This window comes from Scardinius erythrophthalmus (genome assembly GCF_964197995.2).
Source record: "Scardinius erythrophthalmus genome assembly, chromosome: 17".
In the NCBI taxonomy this organism is placed as follows: Eukaryota; Metazoa; Chordata; class Actinopteri; order Cypriniformes; family Leuciscidae; genus Scardinius; species Scardinius erythrophthalmus.
In genome coordinates this window covers 23919971-23947652 of record NC_138237.1, presented here as the reverse complement: position 1 = coordinate 23947652, position 27682 = coordinate 23919971, and the positions used below count along the sequence as shown (strand labels likewise).

At 38.4% G+C, this 27682-nt stretch overlaps 2 protein-coding genes across 2 annotated transcripts; one reads left to right on the top strand and one right to left on the bottom strand.

Moving 5' to 3' along the window:
* The first annotated feature begins 273 nt into the window (after nucleotides 1-273).
* On the top strand, nucleotides 274-4389 carry LOC308705782 (uncharacterized protein). Its single transcript, XM_081390978.1, has 5 exons — nucleotides 274-1155; nucleotides 1304-1466; nucleotides 1568-1653; nucleotides 1813-1875; nucleotides 2135-4389. Exons 1-5 carry the CDS (start codon nucleotides 1137-1139, stop codon nucleotides 2209-2211), a joined length of 408 nt encoding a protein of 135 aa, XP_081247104.1. The 5' UTR covers nucleotides 274-1136; the 3' UTR covers nucleotides 2212-4389.
* apbb3 (amyloid beta (A4) precursor protein-binding, family B, member 3) lies at nucleotides 2333-27309 on the bottom strand. The gene is made up of 12 exons (XM_081390090.1): nucleotides 26898-27309; nucleotides 18269-18456; nucleotides 18016-18086; nucleotides 15542-15593; nucleotides 13607-13753; nucleotides 13235-13362; nucleotides 9102-9216; nucleotides 8905-8992; nucleotides 8712-8795; nucleotides 6843-6958; nucleotides 6177-6356; nucleotides 2333-6023 (listed from the first exon to the last, which is right to left on the bottom strand). The coding sequence occupies exons 1-12, from the start codon at nucleotides 26944-26946 to the stop codon at nucleotides 5799-5801; spliced, it is 1443 nt and encodes a 480-aa protein (XP_081246216.1). The 5' UTR covers nucleotides 26947-27309; the 3' UTR covers nucleotides 2333-5798.
* Nucleotides 27310-27682: the final 373 nt, after the last annotated feature.

Below are 27682 nucleotides of genomic sequence, written 5' to 3'. Positions count from 1 at the left end.
CACGTTAGACATTTTTTATTCTTTTTTGGCATAGCAAGTAAACAGAATGTGTATAATACATTTGTCGACATAAAATTATGCACTCGACAAAAGACAGAGCTGAGCAGTGGCGCCTGCCGTGTGCGTCAATGTGACTGACCCGAGATCAGCTGTTTGAAGACACCTTTTCAGTTGTTGAATGAAACTGCATGTGAAAAGACTCGCTCAGGCTGTTTCATTTCCAAGTGTTTCCAAGACATTCGATTACAAGAATCTTCAGGTTCATACTGTTTCGCTGCGAATTTGGCAGTCCACATGTTTTACGAGTCGGATATTTGCATGATATTGACTCAGCTCGATCTATAGCGTGTTTGGGCAGACTTATCAAAGTTCCACAATGTGAAAAGGATTGTTATTTATTTTCACCCTCACTTGCAACAAGTTTTTAGCAACAAGGAAGTTTAAGACATTAGCTTATTAGGTCACATGCTGTCAGGGCACCACAGTGAGGTCATTTCAGACTAGAAAATGCATATCAATTCCATTATTTATTGTACATCTAAATGTGTTTTTGGTCATTTTTTCTGTGTACATATTGTCTGTGTATCTGCACTATTGTTCAGTACTGGCAGGCAGGCAGTATAATAGTCTTTTTGCCTGTGTTTTAGAAAGATGTATACGTTTTATAGAAGACAGAGAGGAAAAGCTGTACTCAAGAAATTATTGATGATAGTGCATCAGAAAAATGAGATTGAAAGGAAGAAGATGAGGATCAAGGAGGACTGAAGCAGTGAGGGTGATGGCAGAGATGAAGAATGTATAGTCATAGATTGTTGTGGAAGTCTTTCAAATGACTGGGAATATTGACTTTGTCAATGTAGAAATTAATATGAGCTATATGCATGTGCTTTTTTATTTCAAGTACCATTGCCCATGACATTGACTAGAGTCAAACATGTGGTCACGAGGTAATCATTCTCACTTTTTGCAGTGGACATTTAAGTAAACCCAGGAAACTGAGGTTTTGACTTCAGTTAAAAAAGGTTAACGCCACCCGCGCCCACACACTTTTAACAAGACACTTTGATGTGCAAATCAAAATTCTATCATTTGTTGTATCAATTGATCAAATACATTTTTTGATAAAACGAGGAACAATGTCTCATGATGCCCAAGGTAAGACTGATTTCATTTCTTGCATAAAATTTGATTCCAATCCAATATTTATATGTATATTTTAGATATTTTATGTTTCTTTGACATAAAACAGAGCTGCATAAGGTAATATTCAGACCAACATTAATTGAATTGAATTTTTGCCCAGTTGCCCCAATGAATGTTTCTGGCATTGAAGAAAATGCAACAGTTGAGAAGAATTGCTCAGGCAAAGATCCTCTCATCAGTATTGCTATAGCAATGTGGATCGCTGTCATTGCAACTGTGTTTTTTCTCTATCTGTACTGGAGACACATTCATCTTAAAACAAGGTATTATTCATTTGCTTCATTTGTTTTACATTGTCATCAAGAAGAATTCCACTCATATAAAGATGTTTCAGCATTTACATATCAACCTAATTTTTTTCCAGTTTCCATGTTTCATACCGACATAATTCAGAAATGCAAGAGACCGATTTACATTCCGGAAAAACCACTGATCTTAGAGACGAAAAAGGCAAGCAATAATATTGCACAAGTTAATGATGGTCATTAAAAGTATATTTTAAAGTGTAATTTTATGCTGCATGTTGTTAAACAGTTAGCTTGTTTTTAGTCTGTTATATTTTATTTAATTTAAGTTATAAAATGTAATTGTTTCGTGGTTTGTGCACAGATCTTGAACAAAGCGAAACAGGACTGTATGAATCTCTTAAAGGATGTACCAGCCGAAATGAGGGTAAGCGCACATAATCTGAGATAAATAACCTGATAGAGCAAATACAAAGACCTGCTGTCTGTCTGGGACCTTTAGATGCATTTTATACATTTGCATCTGCACACTGGTCTCAAATCTCCCACATCAAAGATAATTATAAACCAAAGGTCTTGACACTTTTGCTAGCAGTGTTTCCTGAGGAAGTCAACCCACTGAAGTTGCTATGTTCGAAATGATGCTGGTATGTCTGACAAATAAATGTCTTTTCTCCATTTTAAAGATTACCAGAGTCTGTACACAAAACAACAGGAGCCCGGTTTAGAAAAGGAGGATTCTACCCATGCCAAAGACCTTTAACTTGAAACAACTCAATGGGATAACACAATAACATTGTTCTGGACACAACAAATGGAAGGAGAAGAGGGATTTGAAAAAAGTGGGTGTATAAGAAGACACTGACGCAAAAATAAATGAGAACAGAGCCAGAGACTGAAGCAGTTTAATGTCCCAACACACTCCACCAAATGGTGGATTCAGGTCGATGTCATTCTGATTAATAACAACAATAATAACAAACACAAAGAATAATACAAAACCATTTACATGACATCCTAGTTTTGTACTGAAATACTGCAAATATATATAGAGAGATTTCTTTACAGAGAGTATAAACAGGAAAGAAAATAAGAAACAGGTGCTACATGAGCATTAACTAACAGGTGCTACATGAGCATTAACTAACGCCCTGTTTACACCTGGTATTAAAATGCGTTTTGGGCGATCGGATCACAAGTGGACGACGCTAAATACAGGTGTAAACGCAGTCTGAAGCGTTTTGAGCTTGTCCACTTTCGACCACTTCCAGAGGTAGTCGAAAACGCTTTCGACCGGATTTCTTTTGTAGTGTGAACGCTCATGTGGTCGGATGTGTTCGAACAGCCACAAAAGGACCCAAGTTTGGTTTGAAGACGAAAAGCGTACCAAGCACAATGTTCTCGCACCATTCCTGATTTCTAACACGCTCACCGCATTCTGCGTGGTCTTGCGGTCCGTCCGCTCCGGACGAGTTCACGTAAATTGCGCGAGCTTATTTTGTCCATTAAATCGAAAGATCTGAAAAAACAGCCGCCCATAAACCCTCCCCTCGAAGAAACCAAAACAAAAGTGGTTGAAAGTGGACAAAAGAGACGGATTAAAACACCAGGTGTAAATGGGTTGTGCATCTTAACAGCAGGAGTAAACAGGGCCCAAGATTATCAGTTAAACTCACTTCTCAAGGCTTTTTATCAATGACTTTACATGCTGAAGAGTCGTCCCCTTCTATACTTCCCCCCTTTATTTTAGCATTAAGGAGACCTGAGTTAATTTGTGATATAATACATGTGAGTTTTTTTTAGTACGGGAAGGAGCAGTTGCATATTAGATATAGTATCACATAACTTCCTTCAGTGGCATTCATGTGGGTGCTCAAGAGCCCGTGGGCTTCTCAGATTAACATGCGCTATGATTGAGTTTCAAAGAGCTTTTGTAGAGCTTATTACATTCAGATGCGAATAAAATGGCTCAAGGGTCTGTTCCTGTGGATACTATCGCGAAGATCCGCACAGACTTTGAGAAAATCACATGTTCTGCAGGCACGGTCACGTTAGTGAATTTTCACGTGCAATTGTCAATAGGGGAGCCATGCATGAAGCATCTTGACTGTGTCTTTTAAAATGTTCTTGAATTATCCAAGTACATACTTAGTTTGTTTTTAAAGCTTTAAAGCCCTCTGCCTGCGTTCGCAAGTACCCAAGCGAAGCCTCGAATTTCCAAGCAGGTGCAAAACCATGCAACGGTTGCATTAAACTGAGGGCTCCACAAACCAGCATTGTGAGTCTTTAATAGGGGCCACTGACATCTCCTCATCTGCTTTTCTGAGCTCACGATATAGAAAGAGTGAAAGTGACAAAAGCAGGGTCTATCTAAAGCACGACTCTTGCACTGACAGCACTACGTTAATTGAGGTCTTTCTGTTGTGTGTGAAGATTGCTCCGTTTGCTCAAGTTGAATAACGACCTTGAATATTCTGAGCTTAAATTGATTCTAAAGGTGTATTAGAACAGCAAACAACATCCATCTGCTAATATACGGATATGCTCCTAGTAGGTTTGAAGCTAAATTTACTTTTTGAACATAAATGTGACCTCCTAAAGGGAACGTCTCTACTGTCTACATATTAGTCATACAAGAATTAGGTCACTGTACATCGATACTTGTTATCAAAATATACCACACATTGCGATTCAACTTGCTTTATACATCTTATTGCACAACTTTTTGGTTTGTGCAATAAGATTAGAAAATTTGAGATGCTCTGACTTCTGAGTCTGAGGTTGTACAGAGTCCAGGGTTGTTAGATGTTACTCAATCTCACAGTTGCTGGATTTGAGTTAAAAATGGATCCTATTTCAGCAATATCACTCAACCAATAGAGCTGTACTTAAGCGTGTGTGATACTGCTTTTATACACAGTTCAATAAACATTTTATACACAATATTGCTGGTTACTTTGTCTTTTCTTGCTCCGCCAATGAAAAACAACCCATTGTGTTTCTGAGCAATACACAGTTGAGTCAGCGATGCAATGACTTAAGCCGAAAGTATAGTTCCATTTTCCAAATTCCGCTCTAGTTCGTGGACAGTCCACATGGTGATTTGTGATTTGCTAATGTCTACAGTCTACACCATGCCCGATTTTTTGTCTGTATGGACAAAGTAAAGCTTAAATTAAAAATTCTGCTCCATCTTGCAAACAATTTTCACAACTTTCAAAAATCACTCGCACAGGTGCTGTTGTCTGCGCACAAGTCTGCACGGACACAAAATTGGGGGGTAACATCAGAGGACGGTGCTGATGAGGACAATTACATCACGCAGACTGTCCTGAGCTTGAGGAAAGTGCACAGCTTGAGTATACTTTTGGCTTAAGGTCCACCTGACTCATAAAGAATGGTGTAATCTGCAGAGAAGTCACTGAAGATGCACGCAGACAGGTTGTCTGGAACAAACAAACAAGCGAAGTGAAGTCCCAGAGCATTTGTTCTCTATAGGTTAATCTGTACTCACTATTTCTTGTGAATGTGCAAGACTTCCAATTTTTTTAGGTAAATAACTTGAAGAATAATAAAGTGTAGTAAACGGTAAATCTATCTGCTCTACAAACCATTGTGTTAATGATTGATAGTATATTAAAATAATATGATAACAAATGCCAGTTTGCAATTTCAAGCAGCATAATGAACTGTTTTTGAACAGCTAAAATAACTGGAACCGGTCCGGAAGCCTCTCGCATTCAATTTACAAATGGCCATGTCCGCTCTTACATCAAAAATAAGTTGAATAGACTAATCTGACAAACACCGACCAACACCGACAATCACTAGTTTACAGTGAGTCACTTCTCAGACATTCCATGACCCGACAAATGCCGATTGAACGTTCAAAACTAGCGTCGACCAACAGCAGGTGGTCAAAACCAGACAGGCATGTCTGTTGGTGTTGGTTGGTGTCTGTCTGTCAGTGTTATACCAATCAAATTTTAGGACAGGAACTAACTTTTGTATAACAGCATTTGAACTGCAGAGCATTTGGTGTTCTTTCAGTTTTTGGAATGTGAGAGCACAGCACCTCAATGTCATTTAAACACTGTTCTGCACACCTACATTCAGATATGTCAATCCTCAAAAACACTGTTATTAAGGGCAATTAGGTGGGTTGTTTTTTGTGAGGTCGTACTGGGGAACTTCAGTTTTTAAGTTAAATTGTTTTTTTAAAAATGCCAAAGGCAAAGGATACTTGTATATCTTGAGCTTTCTTAAGCTTCATGTTTCTTCATTCCTTTCATCTTCCACCCCCCCCCTCAAAGCCCATCAGGCCCCATTCCCCTCCCAGAACCGCTGTTGTTAGGGTGTGGGTACGGCAGACTGTTTGTTACGGAATGTCTCAAAAAACGCCAACATGCCCTTCTTCACGCTGGGAGAGGCCATTTTGGAAGGTGTGTGTCCTTGGTGTCGGAGCGGGAAGCTGGAGCCGTCCATGGAGTTGGCTCGTTTGACTTTGGAGCCGGCCCGCCACATTTTGGACCTCACAGGAGGAGTCTGCGCAACCAAACACTTCTGGTATTGGACCTGAAGGGGGCAGCAGACATTTAGAAATACTTAAGAAGACGTGATAGATTTTGCATTGAATTCTGTATCGATGCTATGAAACTATGACTTAAGTGTGGGATATTTTGTCAGTTATGTAGGGTTGAAAGTCAAATAAATGTAGTATTGCCTCACCATGCATGCAGCCTGAACTGCCTCCGAGATGATCCCAGCATCGGGCTCACACCAGAACACATGGCACTCAAAGCGCTGGGTTCCAGCATCCACTATGACTGCAAAAGTGTGTGTGTCATGACCCACACCTAGGAAAGTTAAGTAACGTACTTGGCATTCCCAAAATGGGTCATCTCCATCCTGAAATAAAGCAAGAGGGGGAAAAGTGAAGAAAACCCAAAAAATTAAGTGCACCTGACTTGACTTTCCATTTCATGTGTAATTATTTATTTTCAACCTTTTTTTCACACAAATTTGAATGAAAAATACAAAACAAATTTACCTATAAAATGAGAATGAATTTATGAAGCTAGACAGCATTTGATGAATTAAACATTATTTGGTGACAGCAATGTAGCATACTACTCTTTGAAACCCATCGTTGCATAACAAATACTGTTTCGCATGCAATAGAAAAATACCAACAGAAGAAACCCACATGTCTAAAACATATAGGGGTGCAGCATCAAACATACTAATATAAAACTTGTGAACTGTTATTAAACATTAAGTAGTATACAGTACAACTCGTACAGTATGAAGTACACAAGTATTCTATAGCATAGCCTGTTAGTATGCAAATGGAGTACAGTCAAAATCTCAATGTCAGTTAGTATATACTCTCACCTCTCCTCTCCATAAAGACAGAATTTTATCAGACACATGGATGACTATCGGCTCCCACTCATCTCTGTCTCTGGAGTGCATGATACTCTCAATAGCTCTGTTCAACACTTCCATTCCTGTCAGCACATACATGAAAAACACATTAACCACAAACCCATACAAAACATCCCTAGCAGGTCCCTGTGATTTTGCTAAGTAACATATTTTGTTGATCCTGGAACAACATTCCTGTCCGAAAATGTAGTCCTAACCTTATCCCTTCCCCTAAATCTAACCCTACCCATAAGTTATCCCTACAATCAAAGGAAATGACAGGTGAATAACACTGATGTAGAAGCACCTAACCCTAGTTGTAAGCCTAAACTTGACATAAACTGTAAACTTGTCCCTCAAATCTGATTGGTTGATTGGAATGTTGTTCCAGGATCAACAAAGATGTTGATCCAGCCAAAAACATTTTGTACTTGGTGGTATCACATTCACTCAGGTGGTAACATGACTTTCTTTGATGTTTAAGCTAGGGTTTCTAGGTCTCTAATCAGCCACCAAAGTATTAATTAACCTGGTTTTAGATCTTAATCTTAATGGCCAAATCTTTATAAACTTAAGCTTTTTGTCTTCATCTTAAAACTGTTTGATACAGGTCCAAATCGGATCCACAATATGTTGTACTCATATTTGACACTGAAAATGTTTTAAATGCGACATTTTAATTCAAACTTGAGAGCAGGAATACTTGCATTTGCCAAAAATGAAGTGTTTGGCACTGAGGTTAAAGAGTTTTTCAGAGAATATATAATAAAAAAATTATAAAAAAAATAAAAAACACATAGACACAAAAAATACATTGCTGGGTATTGACAAATTCCACAATTCAATTCAATTCGATTTCGATTCACAAGCTTGCAATTCGATTCGATTTCGATTCAATATTGATTATTTTGGATATCAGGTACAATACATTGCAATTTTCTAACTATTATTGTAAACTATGGGAGTCAGTTGTAGCCTATAGGCTTCATTAGCCAACTATAATATTGAAGGTAAAAATTAACTGATTTGTATACAAACACTTAAAATACACTTTTATTTATTTTTCTAATAATAAAGTTATATGAAATTATATACAAATTTAAATGGTGGCTGTCATAAAAAAACTTTCCAGATTTATTCAAACATGCATTAAATATTGAAGAACATTAAACATTATAATGAATATGTAATATGGTGCATATATTTAACAAAATGCTCCTCTCTAGAGTTTTTGAATTTCGTAAGAAAATGGACGTAATTTGAAATCTGAGACTTTGTTTCATATCAATAATATTATATCAAATATATCAAATATAAGATTATTGCGATTTATTGGATGGGATGTGCGCAACAATGTTCCATTCATTCATCAACTGAAAACAGGATGACTAATCGATTCTTGGGATTTAAGAATCGATATCGTTTCGTAAAAATGAGAATCGATTAAAATCGATAAATCGATATTTTTTACCCAGCCCTAGTGTGAAAGTGGTTTATTAGTGTAACGAGGGGTGTTCAGGGAAGAAGGAGGCGGGAACCGACAAACGTTCAACATAGTGTATTAATCCAAAAGTAAGTAAAAGAAAAAGAAAGCAAAGGGGCAACCCCTCATGGACGACTGCATATAAACATAACAAAACACAACATAAAGTCCAGGCCTGGTCTTCTCTTGTCCTTCACTGTCATCACTCCTCCTTTTATCCTCCCAGAGCTCCTCAGTGGGACTCGAGACCGGTGTGGCGCGCAGATGACGCTCATTAGCCACCGGCCTCGCTCCGTTCCCACGGCTCTCAGCCTTCTACAATTAGATATCTGAATGGCCCAAATCACACTCACCCATTGCTCTGGATACAGGCAGGTTTCCAACGTACTCCACCTCAAACTTCTGCACCCTCTGCCTCACTGATTCCAAGAAGTCAACTGGAAAGCACACATCAAACAGTCTCATGAAACAATACAATTTGCAGTTGAGTCAACCAATCAATTTGCTTTAAAAGACGCCACTTTCTCAAAAAGGCAGTTGTTTTACCTTGGAGGGGCAAGTCCTCTGGGGAGATACTCTCCATGGTGAGAGAACGGGCCATAGAGGGCTGCTGCACCGCCTTCTCTGCCATGATCTGTGGAAACAAACCGCCATCTTTGAAATATGGACATTTTTGACCATGAAATGATATTAATGCTAATGTTAATGATGACAATAGATTTATCAGGATCATATGATCTTACCTTGGAGCACATCTCATGCAGGGCAGATGCGATGGTCTTGGCTGGAGCGTTGCAGCGGAACACGTGGCACTTGAGCATGCAGGTGTCTTTATCACTGGCCACAAAGGCAAAGTCCCTACGGATACCAGGAGAACGGAGTAAATACTCATCACAGTGACTTTCATGCTTATTCTAACAGCCTGATAGAAACACATAATATCACTTCATAATAATCATAACATAATCATGATCATAACATAATATCCACATTAAAATGTTATATATATAATCAGTCACGTAGTCATATATGGTCATGAAAAGAATGGTTAATGGTATTTTGTTTTAAAATAATAAAATTTTAAGGTTACACTTTATTTCAATAAACCATGTTAGACATTCTACTAACTATAAGTAACTTTGCAACTACATGTCAACTACCAGTCTTTAGAGCATTAGTAGATTTAAAGAATCAAGGTTAGGGTTAGAATAAGTTAACATGTACTTGCAAAGTTAGTCAGTAGAATGTCTGTTGGGGGACCATCAAAATTCAGTGTTGGCAGATATTAAGTAGACAGTTTACTAATGACTGGCAGTTGACGTAGTTGCAAAGTTACTTATTGTTAGTAGAATGTCTAAAGTGGACAGTCCATCACACACATTCACACTCTCACTTACACCTAAGGACAATTTAGTGTTTCCAATTCAACTATGCTGCATGTTTTTGGATTGGATTGTGGGAAAACAGAGCACCCAGAAGAAACCAACACAGTTACAGGGAGAACATGCAAACTCCACACAGGAAGGCCTCCTGGCTTTAAACAGTAATATTGTGAAATATTATTACAATGTAAAATTAAATGTTTATTTTTTTCAGTGTCACATGATCCTTCAGCAATCATTCTAATATGCTGATTTGCTGCTCAATAAACATTTATTTGTATTATCAATGTTGAACATTTCTGTGGAAAGCATAATACATATATAGATATATCCATGCTATGGCATCATGATGAATTGCGTTTGACTAACATGCTGGATGGCCACAGTAGGAAGCAACCCTTCTAAGAATAGGGCTAAAATAAAAATAGGACAAAACCCCTTGCAAGCAGAAAATGACATCGGCCAGCTGGGTATTCATCACAAAGTGATGCTAAACCAACTCTAATCTCTCAACCTTAATTGTTATTCACTAAATCTCCTCACATTAACCTTAGAAAGTCTCTCTTAGCTGACTGTTCGCGGCAATATCAGATGTCAATGTTCTATAAATACAGATCGATCGGCATTTCTGGGCAGTATGATTTTCCAATTCTATATGCAATGCAACAGTGCAGGCCCTCTGATTCTTCAACACCAAAAGCTGCATGCTCTAGCTTCTTCAAAGAGAATGTTTTATTCATGAATATTACATTGGAGAAATGTAGAGCAGTGGTGCTTCATATGGCGTGCAGCTCAAGCTCGCACAGAATACTGATGCTTGTGAAATCCAGCACTCGTTTACTCTCAACTATTAAAGGAGAACATGGGAGTCAAACAGAATAACAGATGAGTTCATCTGGTTAGAAAAGAGACAGATGGAAACCTTCATTGTGTGAATATAGAGTCATCGTAGCAGTCCCTGCAGATCTCAGTGATGAAAGAGCTCAGGGTTCCACTTTTATACTTAGTCAGGGTCTATTTTTGGATTTACGATCTGAGCACATTTTCACAATATGAATAAGGCGTAAAGATGATGTCATTGGCACATGCCAACATGCTCTAGTGATGGTCCCATCATGACAAACTAACCTGTTCCCCCTATGTCCAAACAATTTTGACAAACCCCAAAACGTCATGAATACTGAGACTCTGATTGGTCCATCATGGCAGAATCATCTGCATTTAATGTTTGAACACAGGGGAGGTTATTTCTAAAACATGCGAAGCAAAGCAAACATTTAAATAAATGTATCATCATCGGTTAATAAAAAAATAAAAACTTGTACACTTTCATTATACTTTTTGCATTTAGTACAATTTGCACAACCTGAGATGCATGACAGTAAAGAAATGAAAGAAAACATAGCTACTGAGGAGCACTACTTCACAACATCACGAGACATCACTGTTTTCTAGGTCTAATTGAAAAAAGAAAACAAGTGCAGTTATTACCTGTCTCTGTTTTCACGAGTGGTGGTTTAAAAAAGAAAAAGGAAACAAAGGTTAATAATAGTTCAAATAATGCAAAAGAAGCGAGGAATATTTTAGCAAGCTATAGACCCTTGTGAAAAAGAAGTACACTTCTGTCAGGACCACTATCGTCAAATACGATTGACAATTAGCATACAGTTTGGATTGGCGGTATGGTTCTGTTCCGGGCAAGAACTCCCTGCGCATCCATGCAGCCTAGCATGGATAAGAGCAGGGAGAGCAGCAATAAGGGTAAACAGGACAGAACCAACATGAATGTGTTGTAGATATCATTAATTGATAAAGATTTGAATGTACAACATAATTCAATAATTTATTCTGATTCAAGGGGAATCACAATGCCAAATCCTGACTGATGAGAGGTGGAGCTGGGGATGGAGGAGGGTTACGCGGGTAAACGCGATAGCTTCTGATAATACTGAAGGAGCTTATATATGTATACAGTGATAGGCGTCGTATTCCTATAGGCAGACGTGGAGCTGAGTGTCAACTGATGCGAGCTTGACTAACGTGACAGCCAGAACTGACGCTATACGCTTAATTTTAGCATACTTTTAAAAACAGTACTTATTACAGAAATAATATACTTTAAAAGAGCATACTGAATCATTTAAAATACATTAACTTTAAATGCAAAATCGAATAACACTACAGTTAAAATTATAATCAAGTACTTTCCATGTTCTTAAATATGTGAGTCAACACATCAAAATAAGTGTATTTAAAATGTATTTTAAAGTAAAACTCTTTAAGGTGGCATTATCACAAAGTACTTAAAGCTGCAGTTCGCAGTTTTTCCTCTTTGACGCCATCTCTGTTCGAAATCTGCAATTTTTCAACTTTACGTGGGTTGTGCCTCGGCAATTTATCCTTGTTTTCCCATGAGCCCGGCAGTCTCTTTTTTTCGGTAGCCACTCTGAAGTCCGAAGTCTTTTGCATTTTACAACGGGTGAATCTCCAGTTGTCACTGGTGATTGTCATTTGAACCCTTCTGGATCCGCCAGCAAAATGATACGTTTAATTATATCAAGTGCTGTGAGAAAAGGCTATAAATCTCCACCTCCAACATCCTCACACGCAATATAGTCTACTAGCCGAGACTCCTTCTTTTTGTGTACAGATGTGACGTAATGACGCAAAGACATGCTCGAATTTCCCACGGAAATCCACCAGTACCACTGGAATTAAAAACATTATTACAAGCTTACCGTTTTGAATCGAGCTAAGGCAAGCAGATAGTTTTGAGCACTGGCTGGTTATGTACCTGCTCAAATATTTATTTTGGATCATTTTTAACCCAAAAAAGTTACAGACTGGCGCTTTAAACTTGTTAAAAAAAACACTGTCATGAAAGTGTACTCTCTTTAAGCCTCTTTTATTTCATTAATATTATATTATCTGCAAGTACAGTTTTATACTTTTACTTTTTATACTTTTTAAAAGTGTACTTTGAAGTACACTACAAGTGCACATTCAATACATTTAAGTGCACTTGTTTTTCACAAGGGGAGCTACTCTTCTTTCTCAGCGTAAGCCAGCAATTTTATAGTAATTTTTTATTTAGTAATTAAAGCTTTCAACAACACACAAATCAAAAACAAAAGCAACACAGTCCATGCAAAACATTTCCTATTATAGCTGGGTTTGCAAATACTCATCAACAGTGGCTCAGCGTTTTACAGGAAAACCGAAACTGCAGCTACACTGGGCTTCGCTAGGCGTAAATTAAAAAAAGCACTCTGTGTTCAAAAACCTGCCACTGCCTGTCACTGCATGAGGAAATATGATGAACTGAACTGATGTACAGGCCATTTTTCATTTAGCGGGCTCATACATTTTCTGTTAAACTGTAGTGAATAGAGTCTCTGCAGAAATCCATATTTATTCTGTGTGATAGCATTGAAAAGGAGAAAAACTGAGGAATTTTAGACCCAGAAGTAGAAGAATGGTACAGGCCAGTCTACCTGCCATTGTTGCAGCCCACCCCCCATACACGGATGTTGATTAGGGGCTGACAATGGATGAGGCTGCGGTCCACAGGGTCCATTAGACTGAGAGTGTCCTTCTTGAGCACCATCATCATATCCTGACCCTGAACACACACACACACACACACAATAAAAAAAATAGCTAATGGACAGACCAAAATATATCCTGCAACACTCAGCAGCAGTATGTAGCAACAGTGGTTTGTGCTATTACAGGGCTAGCACGCTAGTACTGCTATTACGCCTGTCTGAATGAATTCAACGGACCTCCAAGGGCATTGGTGGGCCCCAGCTAAGCACATCTCATCTATTCTAGGTCACGTGTGTATGAGGCCAGGCTCTTCTCACCTCTCCCCAGGCGCCAACTGCGTCCCGGCCCTCTGCTTTACTGTGAGAGAGCTGCTGGATGCAGTTGTTCACTGCCAGACTGCTCTTGCCAGGGGTCAGTTCCTCCTCGGGGATCTCAACCCAACCCAGAGAACGCACAGCAAAACACTGCAAGACAAATGAAGAGATTCTCCTAACATCACTTACTTCAGATAGATAAAATGTGACGCAAAATATGTTGACACTTGTTGCTAAATCCATTGGCATTAATAGTGAGTTGGATCTCCCTAATCCTTCTGAGAAACCTTTCCACTCTTTGTATTAACATAAGAATAAATAAATAAATAAAAAGGTAATAAGGTATATTGTGAGATTTAAAGTCACATTTTCTCACACAAGTTGCAACTGTGAGAAATGTGCCCGGTTTCACAGACAAGACTTAAACCTTGTCCCAGACTAAATGTTTGCATGTTTGAGCTGTTTTATCTGAAAGCATCTTGCACTGACATATCTTAAAATATGTCACTGCCCTTGTTTTGTCTCAAGATTCACTCCAGTAATGTTTTTTTTTTCTAAGGCACGTTTTAAAAAGCTATTTAGTCCTAACTGAACTAAGGCCTAATCCTGGCTTATTCTAAGCCTTGTCTGTGATACCGGGCCATAAAGTTACTGTGAAATATAGTGGCAATTGAGAGATACAGTGGTGGACAAAATTGATGTCAGGTCTAGGAATCTTCACATTTTATTCAAATATTATTTAAAAATTGTTAAAGATTTTGTTCGTGTAGTTGTGCTTGGAATCAGTTTTATTTTTGATAACTGATAACACAATTAAACATGCCAAATTATGCAGACTTCATATTTTGACAGGATGTCATATAAAGGGGAAAATATATAAAAACATGCGACAACAACAAAAAAGAGAGAATCAATGAAATATTAATAACTGATTATTGTAGTCAAAATATGTTTTTTTTGTGTGAGCTTTTTCATTTTTTTTCAAGCATATATATGTATACACATATTTGCCTTTTTTGCCAAAAATTGTTTTTCAGATAAACACCTTAACCAAGTTTAGTGTTTTGTTCCTCCCTCATATTTAAAATATTTTCTTCATATTTTTTATGGTTTAATCAGACTTTGTAGGGTCATTAAAATCAAATATCCCCTCCAGACATCACTTTTGGCCACTACTGTATGTAGTCACACAATTAAAAGAAATAATGTTGCCATTAAAAGAAATAGTCACAATTGCAAGATAAAATGTCACAACTAAATGGTCACAAACACAAGAAATAAAGTTATATTTATATTTATATTACATATTTTAAAGTCTAAAATGTGAAATAAAAAGTGCCAAATGTGTCACACAATTACAATAAATAAGGTCACAATTGGTGTCATATTTAGTCATATTTATCAAAATTGTTTTAATTTAATAATTTAATTAGTTGCATACATTTGGCATGCAGTTAATGTTGACATTCTGGATAACATCCATTTATATTACAGTGATTACAGGTAGGATGTTTTATATTGTCGTACCTCAGTGTTTTTTTTTACTCCTGTAGGAAATCAAACCAGTAAGCTACTGTTTACCAGCCTGGTGACTGATGAAAGTCAAAATGTTTTGTACAGAGCATACATCTATGACCCTGCCTAGTATCATTTTACACAGACTCAATAAAGCTGTGTCTTAAAATAGCATCCCTTGAGCTTTTAGAGGTCATAGCCCTGCACCCCCACCTTCTACATGCACACGCACATATGCACACTACTGAATCACTAAACATGCTCTGATTAATGCTGCTTTCCAACTCTGACCCTCAGTGGTTACCTCAGCATGTGCTTTCTCTTAAGTGTGATATTTGTGGGTCACAGTGACTAACAGCAGAGAAAACAGTCATAAATTGTACATGTTGAACAGTATTAGGGCAGCACACAGCATGATTCTACCTTGGAGTCGGGATCCATGTTGGCACAGAAATACTCTTCCTGCCAGGAGGGCCTGAAGCAGAGCAAGAGAGCACATCATTATGATAATGACCCATAATTAAATACTGGGCTCAATTCAGCAGACAAAAAAAAAAAAAAATAGGAATGCAGATTAAGTCTTGAGATGCTGAACACTTATTTTCCTGTTTGGAGGTCTACTGAAAGCACTTTCATTTATGCTCTAGAAAAGCCCATTTAGACCGCTGGGTTAGTTTGTCCTGTAAACAAGAAACAGCCCCTATAATTATCACACTCAGCTTTGTCCAGAGCATTTTGAGCATGCTTTCCTCCCTGTAATAAACAGAGGTCCTGCAGAGGAAAATTATATAGAACAGAGCTATAAAATAGAAAGTCCTTTATTGAGGACTTTGTCTCGGTAGAAACCAAATAAATAAAATAATAATTCATTACACTGAACTTCTGAACTTAACATGCCAGAGTATAATTTTGCGCTCTGTTGTGTTATGCCGCCTCAAGGTGCTGACAATATATGTGAAGGTAACTGCATTCCCTGTAGCTGTCAACAATTCCCAAACAGCCAATCACAGCTCTCTGAACAAAGTCATTGGAAAGGTCAGTCAATGACGAACATGGCACTAAATAAAGGCACGTTCCAGCCTGTTACATAAATGTGTGTACAGTATTTTGTCCTTCACTGGCAAAGACCATGTTTTGCACTACAAAAAATTCTTCTCAGCGTTCATAATTCCCCAGGTGAGTGCTCGCTTATGTTCAAGCATTAGCGTGACTGGGGCCTCATGGCCTGATATCAGAGTGTTTGGAGGTTGGCCAAAGTTAAAGTTTTACTCTCCGTCCCACAGTTGTGAAGTCTACACCTGACTGGCTGTCTGAAGAACAATTCAGCCTCTTTCAGCGGAGAAGACATCTGTTCAGGTAATACCACCTTCAGGTATAGGAATGTGTTTGTTCAATTAGATGTCTACAGGCTTCAATAGTGGGGTAAACAAATGAGGGAACAAATGGAAAGAAAAGGTGCTTTTTCATCTCCAGAGCACCAGAAGGAGAATTTGGCTTAACTTGTTTGTGTGTGTTTGGCTGCTAAGCTGTACCAGAGTTTCATTTGCATCAAGAATGCAAATGGACACAGTCAATGGGTAATGTGTTACTACACCCGACACATTAAAAACAATCGCGATAAATTAGTTGAAGACACATTTTTAACCCTTAAACGCATAGCTCGGGTCTTAAGTGACCTGGGACGTTATTTACTACCCTCCCCACTCGTTATTTTTTTATTTATTTAGACATCAACCGTCTTATAATTAGTATTTTATCTATTCATTATAAACAATATAACAAGACTTTTTTTAAATGAAAATGTCTAATTAAATCTAATTAATAGTCTGTAAATGTGTATAGGGTAGCTAGTGACCCGAGGTATGTAATAGTGTAAGTATAATTTTTCTGCGCAACAATAATTTAATCTGATGACTGCTCAAATTGAACTCTTACAAGTTCCAAAAGGTAATGAAATACTCTTTATTTTATTCTTTTGTAATTGTTGTTAAAATATCAGAAGAGTTTTATACTATTGCGGTAGTTAGAGATCCATCCGTGTTAGATATATATCGGGGGTCGATGATTGGCAAAACATGTATTTAAGGGTTAACAAAATATTTTGTGGCTTGGTGAATGTCTTCTCGGGGAGACATGTTCCTATAATGACTTTTATCAAATGTGTGCACATAAATGGAAATTGTTTATTGCACTGCGCTATGGAATACTTGATTGAAAAACGTGGTGTGATTACCAAAAACGGACTGATGAACTGTATAACTGCCCAGAGGGAAACAATATAGCTTAGACGTTTCTCTTTCATACTTCCATTTTTTTCTAATTTAAGTTTGAACTTCGGTTCAGATGTTTCTCCTCAAATTCCTTAGGAGACATAAAAATGGACATGAATGAGACAGCATTAATTACTGGGGTATATTTTCACAAGAAAAATCTGAGAAGCAGGAGATTTGATTAAAAAACTGCTCTCGATTTACTTTCATTGCTGTCTGAGAAACAACTGAGGTTTTTATAAGATCTCATTAGTGATTTTCTATCAAAAAAGGTACCTGGGACAAAGACAGTGAAAATAAAAATAGTCAAGTTGCTGTGTAATAAGTGGAATATTATACAATCAGCCAGTCATTATTCTGGAACAACATTTCAGTCAAACAACCCCTTGTATCGAACCTGGAAAATTCCCAGGTTTACCCTAAAATTAAAGCCTGTTATCCTAATCCTAATGAAATCATTTTATTTCAACAAGGATGTTCCAAGAACATCCAAGAGCATCTCCAACTTGGTTAAATCATATTGAGCTTCACACACTTTGGTTTGCATGTTTTAATGTCTAGTTTGATAGAAACATCTGTAGCCTTTCCTCAGCCGAACGACCACCAGCGAATGTGTGATCCCCTCACCTTTCGCTCAGCGAGGGTAGCGGGTTTTCAGTCAGTCTTCCTCTTGAATCCCGCCTACCATCCACTGCAGTCTGAAGAAATCAAGAGTGGAGATGTGATGACTGACAGAAACACACACACACACACACACACACACACACACACACACACACACACACACACACACACACACACACACACACACACACACACACACACACACACACACACACACACACACACACACACACACACACAGATCAGAGTATCTCACCTTGATCTGGCTGGCAGTGATGCCGTTAATGGTGTTTTGTTCCTCCTCTGCGCTGTAGGAGGGATGCTGCCACTGAGTGGTGCCCGTGGGCACGTGCCAGTAATAGGTGCCAGTGCTGTCACGTATAGTGCGCCATCCTGGAGGCAGATCCGAATCCAGCTCCAGACTCTGATCATTCCAGATGTTATCTGCAAAAAGAATGGATTACTGGATTAATCCGTACCTGAAATAAAATGTTATAAACATTTCACATGCTAGTTTGAGGGCAGCATGCAAGATTCTTGTAAATGTGCCATGTTACAATTCCCAACACAGAGCCAGCAGCCCTCACACTCTCTCACACACACTCTGGGGTGAGGTCACTGCAGTGATGGGCTCAGATCTACTCATAAGAGACAGACCAGGCCCTAATCTGCCCACATGACACAAGCCAAAATGAGGTCAAATCTAAAAGCAGCTCTGTCTTATTAAAAAAGAGCTGGACTAATGTTCATTTGTATTATCTCTTACTCTATCACCCTGTCCCTCTCACACAAACATTTCCTATATGTAACTTCTGTATCTGTTATTGGATTTTTTTATTAAATACATTAAAACTGTATTTATAATTTGGTAACACTTTACAATAAGGTTTCATGTGTTATTCACATGAACTAATGGTAAACAATACACATACAGGGTTTATTAATCTTAGGTAATGTTACTTTCAACACTTACTAATACATTATTAAAATCAAAAGTTGTATCTGTTAACATTAGTTAATGCACTGTAAACTAACATAAACAAACAATGAAGAAGTAGATTAGATTTTATGAGATTATTCATTTAATTATTAACTAATATCAGCAAAGGTTAACAGATGCGGTAAAAATATATTGTTCAAAGTTAGTTCATGTTAACTAATGCATTAACTACTGTTAACAAATGAGACCTTATTGTAAAGTGTTACAGATTATTTGTGTTAATCTACATTTTGTTATTTTGTTAATAAACCTATTATTAGGTTTACATGGAAATTGTGCATGTAGAACTCAACAAGAAACACAATTTCACAGAATTGGAATGACTGTCATTTTCAAAGGTGGGCACAGTGCTTGCCATCTTTTATTTGATTAAATAGAATTAAATAATTGTATTATGTTTTCAGCTAACAATAAGTGTCTAGTATCTGTCACACGCACACAGTTTTGCTTGTTCTTAGTTTCTGTCTTCTTGGACTTTCAGTTTGTGTTCATCAGTCACATGTATTTCTTAGTTTCCCGCCAGTCATCAGTAGTCATGGACACGCATTACATCATCACACCTGTTCATTATCATCTCATCATCACTGTGTATATGCACAGTGTCACACAAAGTCAAACCACCATCAGGTAACTAAAATAATGAAATGAATATGACCTAAAAAACATAAAATCTAACACTAAAGATTCTAATCTTCATAAATAGCAAAAAAAAAAAAAAACTATGTAAATAAAATATAATCAGTTGTGATGCAATAGGGACCTCAAGGAATGTCCTTGTGTTGTTTTTCAATGTAAAATATAAGGCGACTAACAAAAAAAAAATTACTGTAAATGTATTTTCATGTTGAATATTACATAATTTAATAAATTGTATACATTATATAGCAATTCTACAACCAAACATTTTACAGTACCAATTGGCAGGTTTTAACTGTAGCATTTTCATATTTTTTTCTTGGTAAAATTACAGCATTTTTACAGTGTTTATGTGTGTCAAAGTCATCCTGTCACGTCTCTGATTTAGTGCATAGGGCTACTGGCAGAACAGCAAGCAGGAAAGAGCAGCTCTGTCTGCTGAATTATATTTGCCTGAATTTATCTCTAGCCTGAGAGAATCATTTAACACAATGCATCTGGAGAGCCCTGTCCACTCTCACAAAAACACAATGCAGGAGGCTGGAGGGGACGTTTGGGGAGAAAACAAGACTGTATGTGTGAGTGTGTGTGTGTGTGTGTGCGTGCGTGGTACTAGAACTGGGTCAGTAGTGACACGAGATTGCCTGAGCACGGGTATAAGAGTTGCCTCTGACATTCAATGACACAGACAGTCTCATAGTGTGCATTTGCACATACATGTAAATTGTTGATTTGATGAGAAAGCCCTTATGATTTACATACACTAGTCAGAATAGATTTTTACACACATCAGTACGAGTGTTTGGTTTTTTAAACGATTTCTTGTGAGCTGTGCTTGACAATAGATATTGGACCTTTTTACCCACATTATGCTGAACAGCTGATCTGTGAGCTCTCAGCACGCATTGCAACATGAATACATTATGTGGATAGCGCTACAGGCTTATTGTTTTGTTGTTTACTGACTTTATTTATGCAGCTGTTGTTGTTTTTATCATCACAGTTTGAGACTTGTTTGTATTTGTGTAGTTATATTAAGAGCGTATCTTTTTACAATGCAGTTATGATTTTATCGTACATATATGTGTAAAAAGATTTACAAGTCCAAACATTGATACTGTGCCACATTAGTGTCTTCCTAAACTTACAAAAATGTAATGTGTATGCATACCTACCTTTTTTATTCTCTCTGAAAAAAAGGTATGAATTTGTTTAAAAATGACCTCAAAAATGACTGACCGCAAACAACTGAACGGTAGTGTATGTTTTCTGAGAGTGTGCGATATAAACAGCACTGGCACTAAGTGAAGAGGAGAGGATGTGCTTTCACTTACCTTTGCTTTCAACAGATTTGAGAGCTTGGAGAATCCTGTTAAAGCCACAATAATCTTACAACACAAAGGACTGTGGGTTTAACCTCTAAACCAACACCTCAAATCTGCTTCAGTCCAATTAAACTTGTTGCAGCCCTGAGGCTTACTAGATGACCATTTTTACACTTATAAGCTGATTTATCTAATGGCTTGGACTGTTATCAGGGTTCGCACAGATTTTTTCGAGTGAAATTCAAGTAGTTTTCCAGCGTTTTCCAGCAGTGGCAGCATATAAATGTTTTTGTGAATGTTTGTGTGTCTCCTCCGGCCCTCCCAAGAGATCATCAATCACGTCCAGATCGAACTCCTCTTTTTCACAAGCCACCCCTCGTCTCCGCTCCTGACAGGCCTTAATAATCGCACTGTGTTACCATGACATTTTTAGTGTTTTGGGCTGGCTAGCTGTGCTGTCAGCTGAAATAAAACACAGGGAGAAAAAGGCTGAAGGAAGAATAAAGGTTATTCTCAGTCTAATTCTGGTCCCCAGTCGGTGCACCTGAAATGCTGTCTTCTTACTGTCTGTGTTTGGAGCTGAAGGCAGTTTTAATAAAAGTGCAATGAGTGGATGCATGCTGAAACACAGATGCCTCATTGGTTATCACTTTTTTCAGGCTCAGGGGCAGGTATATGAATATTGATGGATATTACAAGAAGGAATAAGTTGCTAATATACAACTCATCTGTTATTCTGACGCCAATTTACTTCAAATGACACCCATGCTACCATCAGCATAATGTACGTTATATTACATGATACATCATGTAATACTGTCTGCAGACATACGAATCTCAAATGCAATTCTGTGGTTTCAAGAAAAAGTGTGGGTTATGAACTCTTAAGGGTATTGTGGAGCAGCTGAGACACGGCATCACTTCCTGTAATTGTGGTATCACAGCTTTTCGCACGTAGGTGGTGCCGCAGTTCCCATCACGCACCCACTAACAACTTCAAGGCTATGAGGATGAAGCGATAACAACAGATTGGGGGGTGGAGGGGTTGAGAAGAGGATGTTTGTGAATTATTGATGATCTCCTGAGAAAAACTGCACTGCCTGATCAGTCCCTATAGAAACTGTTATATAATGATTGTGTCAAATTGTGTCCAATTTGGTGCAAGAAAACCTCACTGTTAGTGGCATCATGCTGACAAAGTCTGACATTAATACATGTTCATTACTTGGCACTCTGCATCTCAGAGTTTAATGTTCGAGTACATTTCCTGAAGAGTGCTTGCCTGCGCACAATGCTAGTTGTGGGTGGTTGCCAGGCCATTGCTATACAGTCTGAATAGTTTAAAGCATATTGCTATCGTGTTATGCAGTTGCTAGGGTGTTCTGGGTGATTGCTAGGGTGTTGCAAAGTGGCTGCTTACAAAAATGGTCTTATTTTCCCTATAGTATGCATTAAGTCTTAGAAAAGTAATAGCACCTCTACTCAACAAGACATATGAGTTGGTGTTAAACCTGTTTAAGCAATATTAACACTGATACTTGCATTTCAAGCACCACATTTTTTTTTTAATTATTCCGGAAAACTACTTGAATAGTAAACAGGACATATAACTCGACACCCAGATACATTTGAGAGTAACGACAGGCAACTAAAGAGTCTAAAAAACCAATATACTGAATTGTGCCTTTTACCAGAGAGCTCTCATGTGGCCAATCAGAACTGACCACTCGTGACTCCCATGAGCCACTGAAACAACTGTAATAAAAGGCACTAATTGCAATCAATAGATTTTTCGCCTTCCAATTCAACCACTTTCAAAGTAAAGCTGAAGTATGAGGTAAAGAACACTGAGACGAATGTAAAATAAAGAGAGAGAGAGAGAGAGAGAGAGAGAGAGAGAGAGAGTACCGAAAAGTGTTTACTCTACTCTTAACCCTTAGTTAGGGTTGCTGTCACCCAGGGTTATAACCCTTCTACACTACAGGCTTAAGATGCAACACATTACCAAACATGTCAGTACAGAAGTCACTTTTAAACCTAGTATTGATCCTACGTGTGATCAGTGCAGACAGGCTCCTGCCACATTATTACACATGTTTTGGTTGTGCCCTAAGCTGCATAATTTTTGGCAGTCCATCTTTGAGGCATTCTCTGAAATATGTGGAAGAACAATACATCCATCTCCTTTGATTTCATTGTTTGGTGTGGCTCCGGTACATGCCACCTTTTCTGGGCGCCACCTACAGTAAATATGATGGCCTTCTGCTCTTTGTTGGCTAGGAGGCTTATTCTTTTCAAATGGAAAGATGCTCTCCCCCCAACATATGGCCAATGGATCAGGGAGGTTATGAGTTATGTTCACTTAGAAAAAATTAGATACACTGTAAGAGGGTCCACTAGAAAATTTTATACAATTTGGCAGCCTTTTATTTCCTTTGTAGAAGGCACGGCAGCTACTAACATGTCTATGTAACCCAATTGTGTGTGCATTTATTTTTTCATTATTTACTGATGATGTCTTTTTTTTTTATATATATATTATTTAGATATTTGAATTATATATGTATGAACCTGCAGACTCATATCTGAGTATGTCTGGATGCATGGTAATTTGTTGGGGTCCAGTACATGTGGGTGGGGGGCATTGGGGAGCTGTTTGGGTTGTTTGTATTCATAGGAACTAGACTTGACTATTTCATGTGAGTATGCTCACTAATATATTCATTAACTACGCGAAGTGATATGGAACTGTAATGCGGTCAAGACCTGCCTGGAACTACTTTAGCCGTGCGTTTCCCTGAAAATAATGCACACCTTAGAACGTTCGTCAACCAATCAGATTCAAGCATTCAACGGCCCTGTAGTATAACTTTTGTTTGTTATCTTTGAAAATAAAAGAGACCTTGATCAAAAAAGAGGTCACTTTTAAACCAAGAAGCTTTCTATTGGTCATCATGGTAATTTTGTTTTTCTGTATTCTGTTTCTGTTTCCTTTGTTCCCCACTTCCCCGCTCCTCATTTGTCACCATGGCAACTGATTTAGTTGCACACCTGTTTCTAGTCAGCTTAGTTTGTCCTGTGTATATACAGCCCTCAGTTTGTTGTTTCTGCTTTCAGTCAGAAAAGTCTCTTTCAAACCAAGCAGCTTTCTGTTGGTCAGTGTGGTGAATCCACATGGACAACTTGTAATCATTACAAAATCATTTACCCGCATGTAAAATTCCCGACTGCATGGAATCCTACTGAAATTACTGAATTTCATATCATACCTTTAGCCCAGCTTTTGTGATACCAAACAACACAGTGCTAACGCTGTATTAGCATTAGCACTGTATTAGCAGTTGCATTGCTAAGCAAAAACAGTTGTTTAACAACCAATTATAAACTGGTTTTAAAAACCTTAAGAGGCACTATTGGAAGAAAAAGGGGAATATTGCGAAAAGCCAAGAAAAGGACAAAGTTGTCCTGACAGCAGGGTTCGAATTACGGGGGAGCTAAGGGGAGCTCGGCTCCCCTGAAAAGGACCTGGGCTCCCCTGAAAGCCTACTTTGAGACATTTAGGGGGAGCTCTAAAACACTGTCCATTTGTGTCGCATATTTATATTTTGATTCTCTGTACATTTCTTGTACATTCTGTACAAGGGAAAACTCCTTTTCTCGAGAATACTGAAGCCTTTATTTTAAAACGCATTGCAGCAGCACAGGCGAGAGTGCTGATAGGCTGTGCTCAGGCAACTGCACAAACCAATGGCGAGAAAGCAGAAGCGTGCGATCCAATAGGAGCGCTTGGCGCCCTGCCAGACTGCGCGCCAAATAGAAGAGTATAAATACAGAGAAAACTCGCCATATGACAGATCTAATCGACTGAAGCGAAAACGCCTGACGTGAGAGAAATAGCACGGCAAGGCAACGCAGTACTCGTTCCCTTATCTCTAGTCTAAGGGAACCGAGGTTACGCAAGTAACCAAGTACGTTCTGTACTGTTTACTGTAAACCTATTGTTTTAAATGCCCGAACATGCACCAAAAGCGTTAAAGTCAGTCAGGGAGGATCGGAAAATAGGGCTCCCCCGAAAGCCACTTTGTAATTCGAACCCTGCCTGACAGATTTCAAAACTGGACATATTGGAGGTGAGAGAAAGAGAGAAGCAGAAAGAGAGAATTGTAGCTACATCTGGGGGATAAATAATCCCAATGGCATTATGTCAGTGGTCAGATAATCCCAGTTCAGTTATGTCCGTGTGAGGTCAGACCGGGAAGATTAAGACTAGAGGTGGATCTAAAAATCCATCTGGGACTTAATCCTTGGGCCTTCAATAAATCAAGAAGCAAGACACAGCATTTTATTTAGGACACCCTTATGAAGACATCCTCACATGGAGGCAGGCAGTATTTCAGTAACTGAAAGTACAACAAAATTGATTAAGTAAAGAAAATCTGCAGCAAATGCAATCGATTCCTGCACATCTACAGGAGCTCCTGCCATCAGTGTTCACTCAGCACCATTCAGCATTGTGTCTAAGTGCCTTAGTGTCCATGCCTTTGCTTTTGGAGAAGCTATTCCATCATTCAATGTCTCTCGTACAGAGACAACAGACAAACATTCATTGTCACACACACCTCCTCTCTGTGTGTTTAACAGAAGTTATTTTAAGAGTGATGACGTGGGTAGGACGCGGCGAGGACAGTTTCTCCCTTTGTACAGATACTGGGTACTTGACACATAATGTGTCCTTTTTTATTATAAACATCAAGGTTTTAAGGTCAAATTTATATGAGTCTATAAAACAAAGTGTATAGGCTATTTTGGGTCCTCTGATATTTTAGGTGTATACTTCAGGCTCACCATTATAATCAACTTTTTTCCTTCAGCAGTTCATTTTAAATGGTCCTGTGGTGTGACATTATTTTGTTGTTGTTGTGACATATTCCATGTAGTCTCTGAATAAATAATTTTTACATAGACTAGACATGTCAATAATATTTTCATCAATAGAGTTTTAGCATGTCACGCCACAGGACGTCAAGTTTTTTTCAACTGAAACGTCTTCATCACAATACCCTATTCTGTGAACAGAATATGAATATTATATCATAACGTGATGGTTTACTGGTCAACAACCATCTAGGATTCCGTTAATTTTATCTTCTGAAAGCAAAACTCAACATATCAGCCCACTATCACTTCATCATCTAGGAAGTTTCATTTGAACACTTTTGGAAGCAACTTTTAGCATCACGGCTCACTAGGTAAGTTGTTTTGACTATAATAGTTAACATGTATCACCTTTAACACTACCTCAGGTGGCTGTAACAATTATTAATAAACATAAAATATTTTCAGTTGGAGCTCTTAGTATAAATCATTCAAAGTAATTGCACTCCAAAGTGTAACGATATCAAGCTCTACCACATAAACTCATGAATGGAAAGTTTACTGGTCTATATAGCCTAATGCTTCATGTTGTGTGGGCAAATTATGCTTCTGTGTTTCCATAATCTAATCCTCCAACAGATGCATAATCCCGACAAAACCACACAGGTGACATTGTCCATGAACGCTTGTACGCCTGGCCCTCAACAATATCAACAGGCAAACCTCTCAATTTCAACTTTTTTAGATTGTGTTGGTCTCGAGTGAGAAAATCAATCGATGCAAAACTCCTTGTAATTAATTCCAGCAAAATCAAGTTCGTTTGACTAAACGTCTCAAAAACAGGGTCTTCAAAAAGTCGGGTGGGTCTAGTATGACACAGCACCTGTGGTTAAAGTCATAAGTGAGCGGCGGAGCGTTGAACAACAGACAATGTGTCTGCAGATGAAGAGAAACTCTTCCGCTCACTTCGACAGCTAAGTAGTAGAGAGTGCACTAAGCAGAGAGAGAACAAAGAGGAGGGGAAAGTGCAGATGCATCCGTGTACCTACCGTCATAGTTGACGATGATGATGGCGAGCATGTAATCCTTGCCCAGCATGGTGTCTTCCCGAAAGTCCCCTGAGGTTAGTTCAGATACATTCCAGTTCAAAGCGTCCCAACACCACCAACAAACTCTGCAGCACACACTCACACACAGGGTGACCACTGCACTCAGAGATACGCTCACATGCCAAAGGGATTAAAACCCACACTCCTCTTTTCCTCTCTCCGTCTATCCCCTCTTTTATTTCCCGCTCAGGTAATTTCACTGCTGTCTAATCAACCTCATCTTTGTCTTGTTGCCTAATGCTGCTCTTCTGTTCTCTTCCCTATTCTGTTCACTGTCGTTCCGTCAAGCTGAGAGTGATGCTGTTTGTGAGATTGCCTCTCTCTCTCTATCTCTCTCTCTCTCTGTCAGTGTGTGTGTCTGTGGATTCTGTAATTCAGTAATGCCTGCAGCTATTCCCCCTCCTTCCCATCCCTCTCTCGCTAGCTCTCTTTGCCCCCCTAAGCTCATGGTAGTGCCTTAAGGATGGCTGAACATAGCTGATAATCATGTAGGAGTAAATATTTTAAATGGAGAAGATACATACGGAAATATAGGCTATATACAGCAAAAAGGGTTGTAGTATTTTTTTTCTTCTTCATTAATCATACAGGGCACAAACTGTGACGTGTGTTCCTGAGAAGAATTAGTGTCTCCAATCTGTTCCACACAATGAGGCAGAGAATCACCATCTGTAATGTGAAGAGTGCAACAAATTCTCATTTTTTGACACTGGGTAACTTTCCGT

Bases quoted from the DNA above. Each gene is read 5' to 3' on its own strand.
- LOC308705782 (XM_081390978.1), top strand. The intron at 1,467-1,567 runs GTATTATTCATT...ATTTTTTTCCAG, and splicing joins CACATTCATCTTAAAACAAG to TTTCCATGTTTCATACCGAC. The intron at 1,876-2,134 runs GTAAGCGCACAT...TCCATTTTAAAG, and splicing joins ATGTACCAGCCGAAATGAGG to ATTACCAGAGTCTGTACACA.
- apbb3 (XM_081390090.1), bottom strand. From the start codon at position 26,946: ATGCTGGGCAAGGATTACATGCTCGCCATCATCATCGTCAACTATGAC. The intron at 13,754-15,541 runs GTAGAATCATGC...TTTGTCTTGCAG, and splicing joins ACATGGATCCCGACTCCAAG to TGTTTTGCTGTGCGTTCTCT. The intron at 8,796-8,904 runs GTAAAACAACTG...TGTGCTTTCCAG, and splicing joins AGAGGACTTGCCCCTCCAAG to TTGACTTCTTGGAATCAGTG.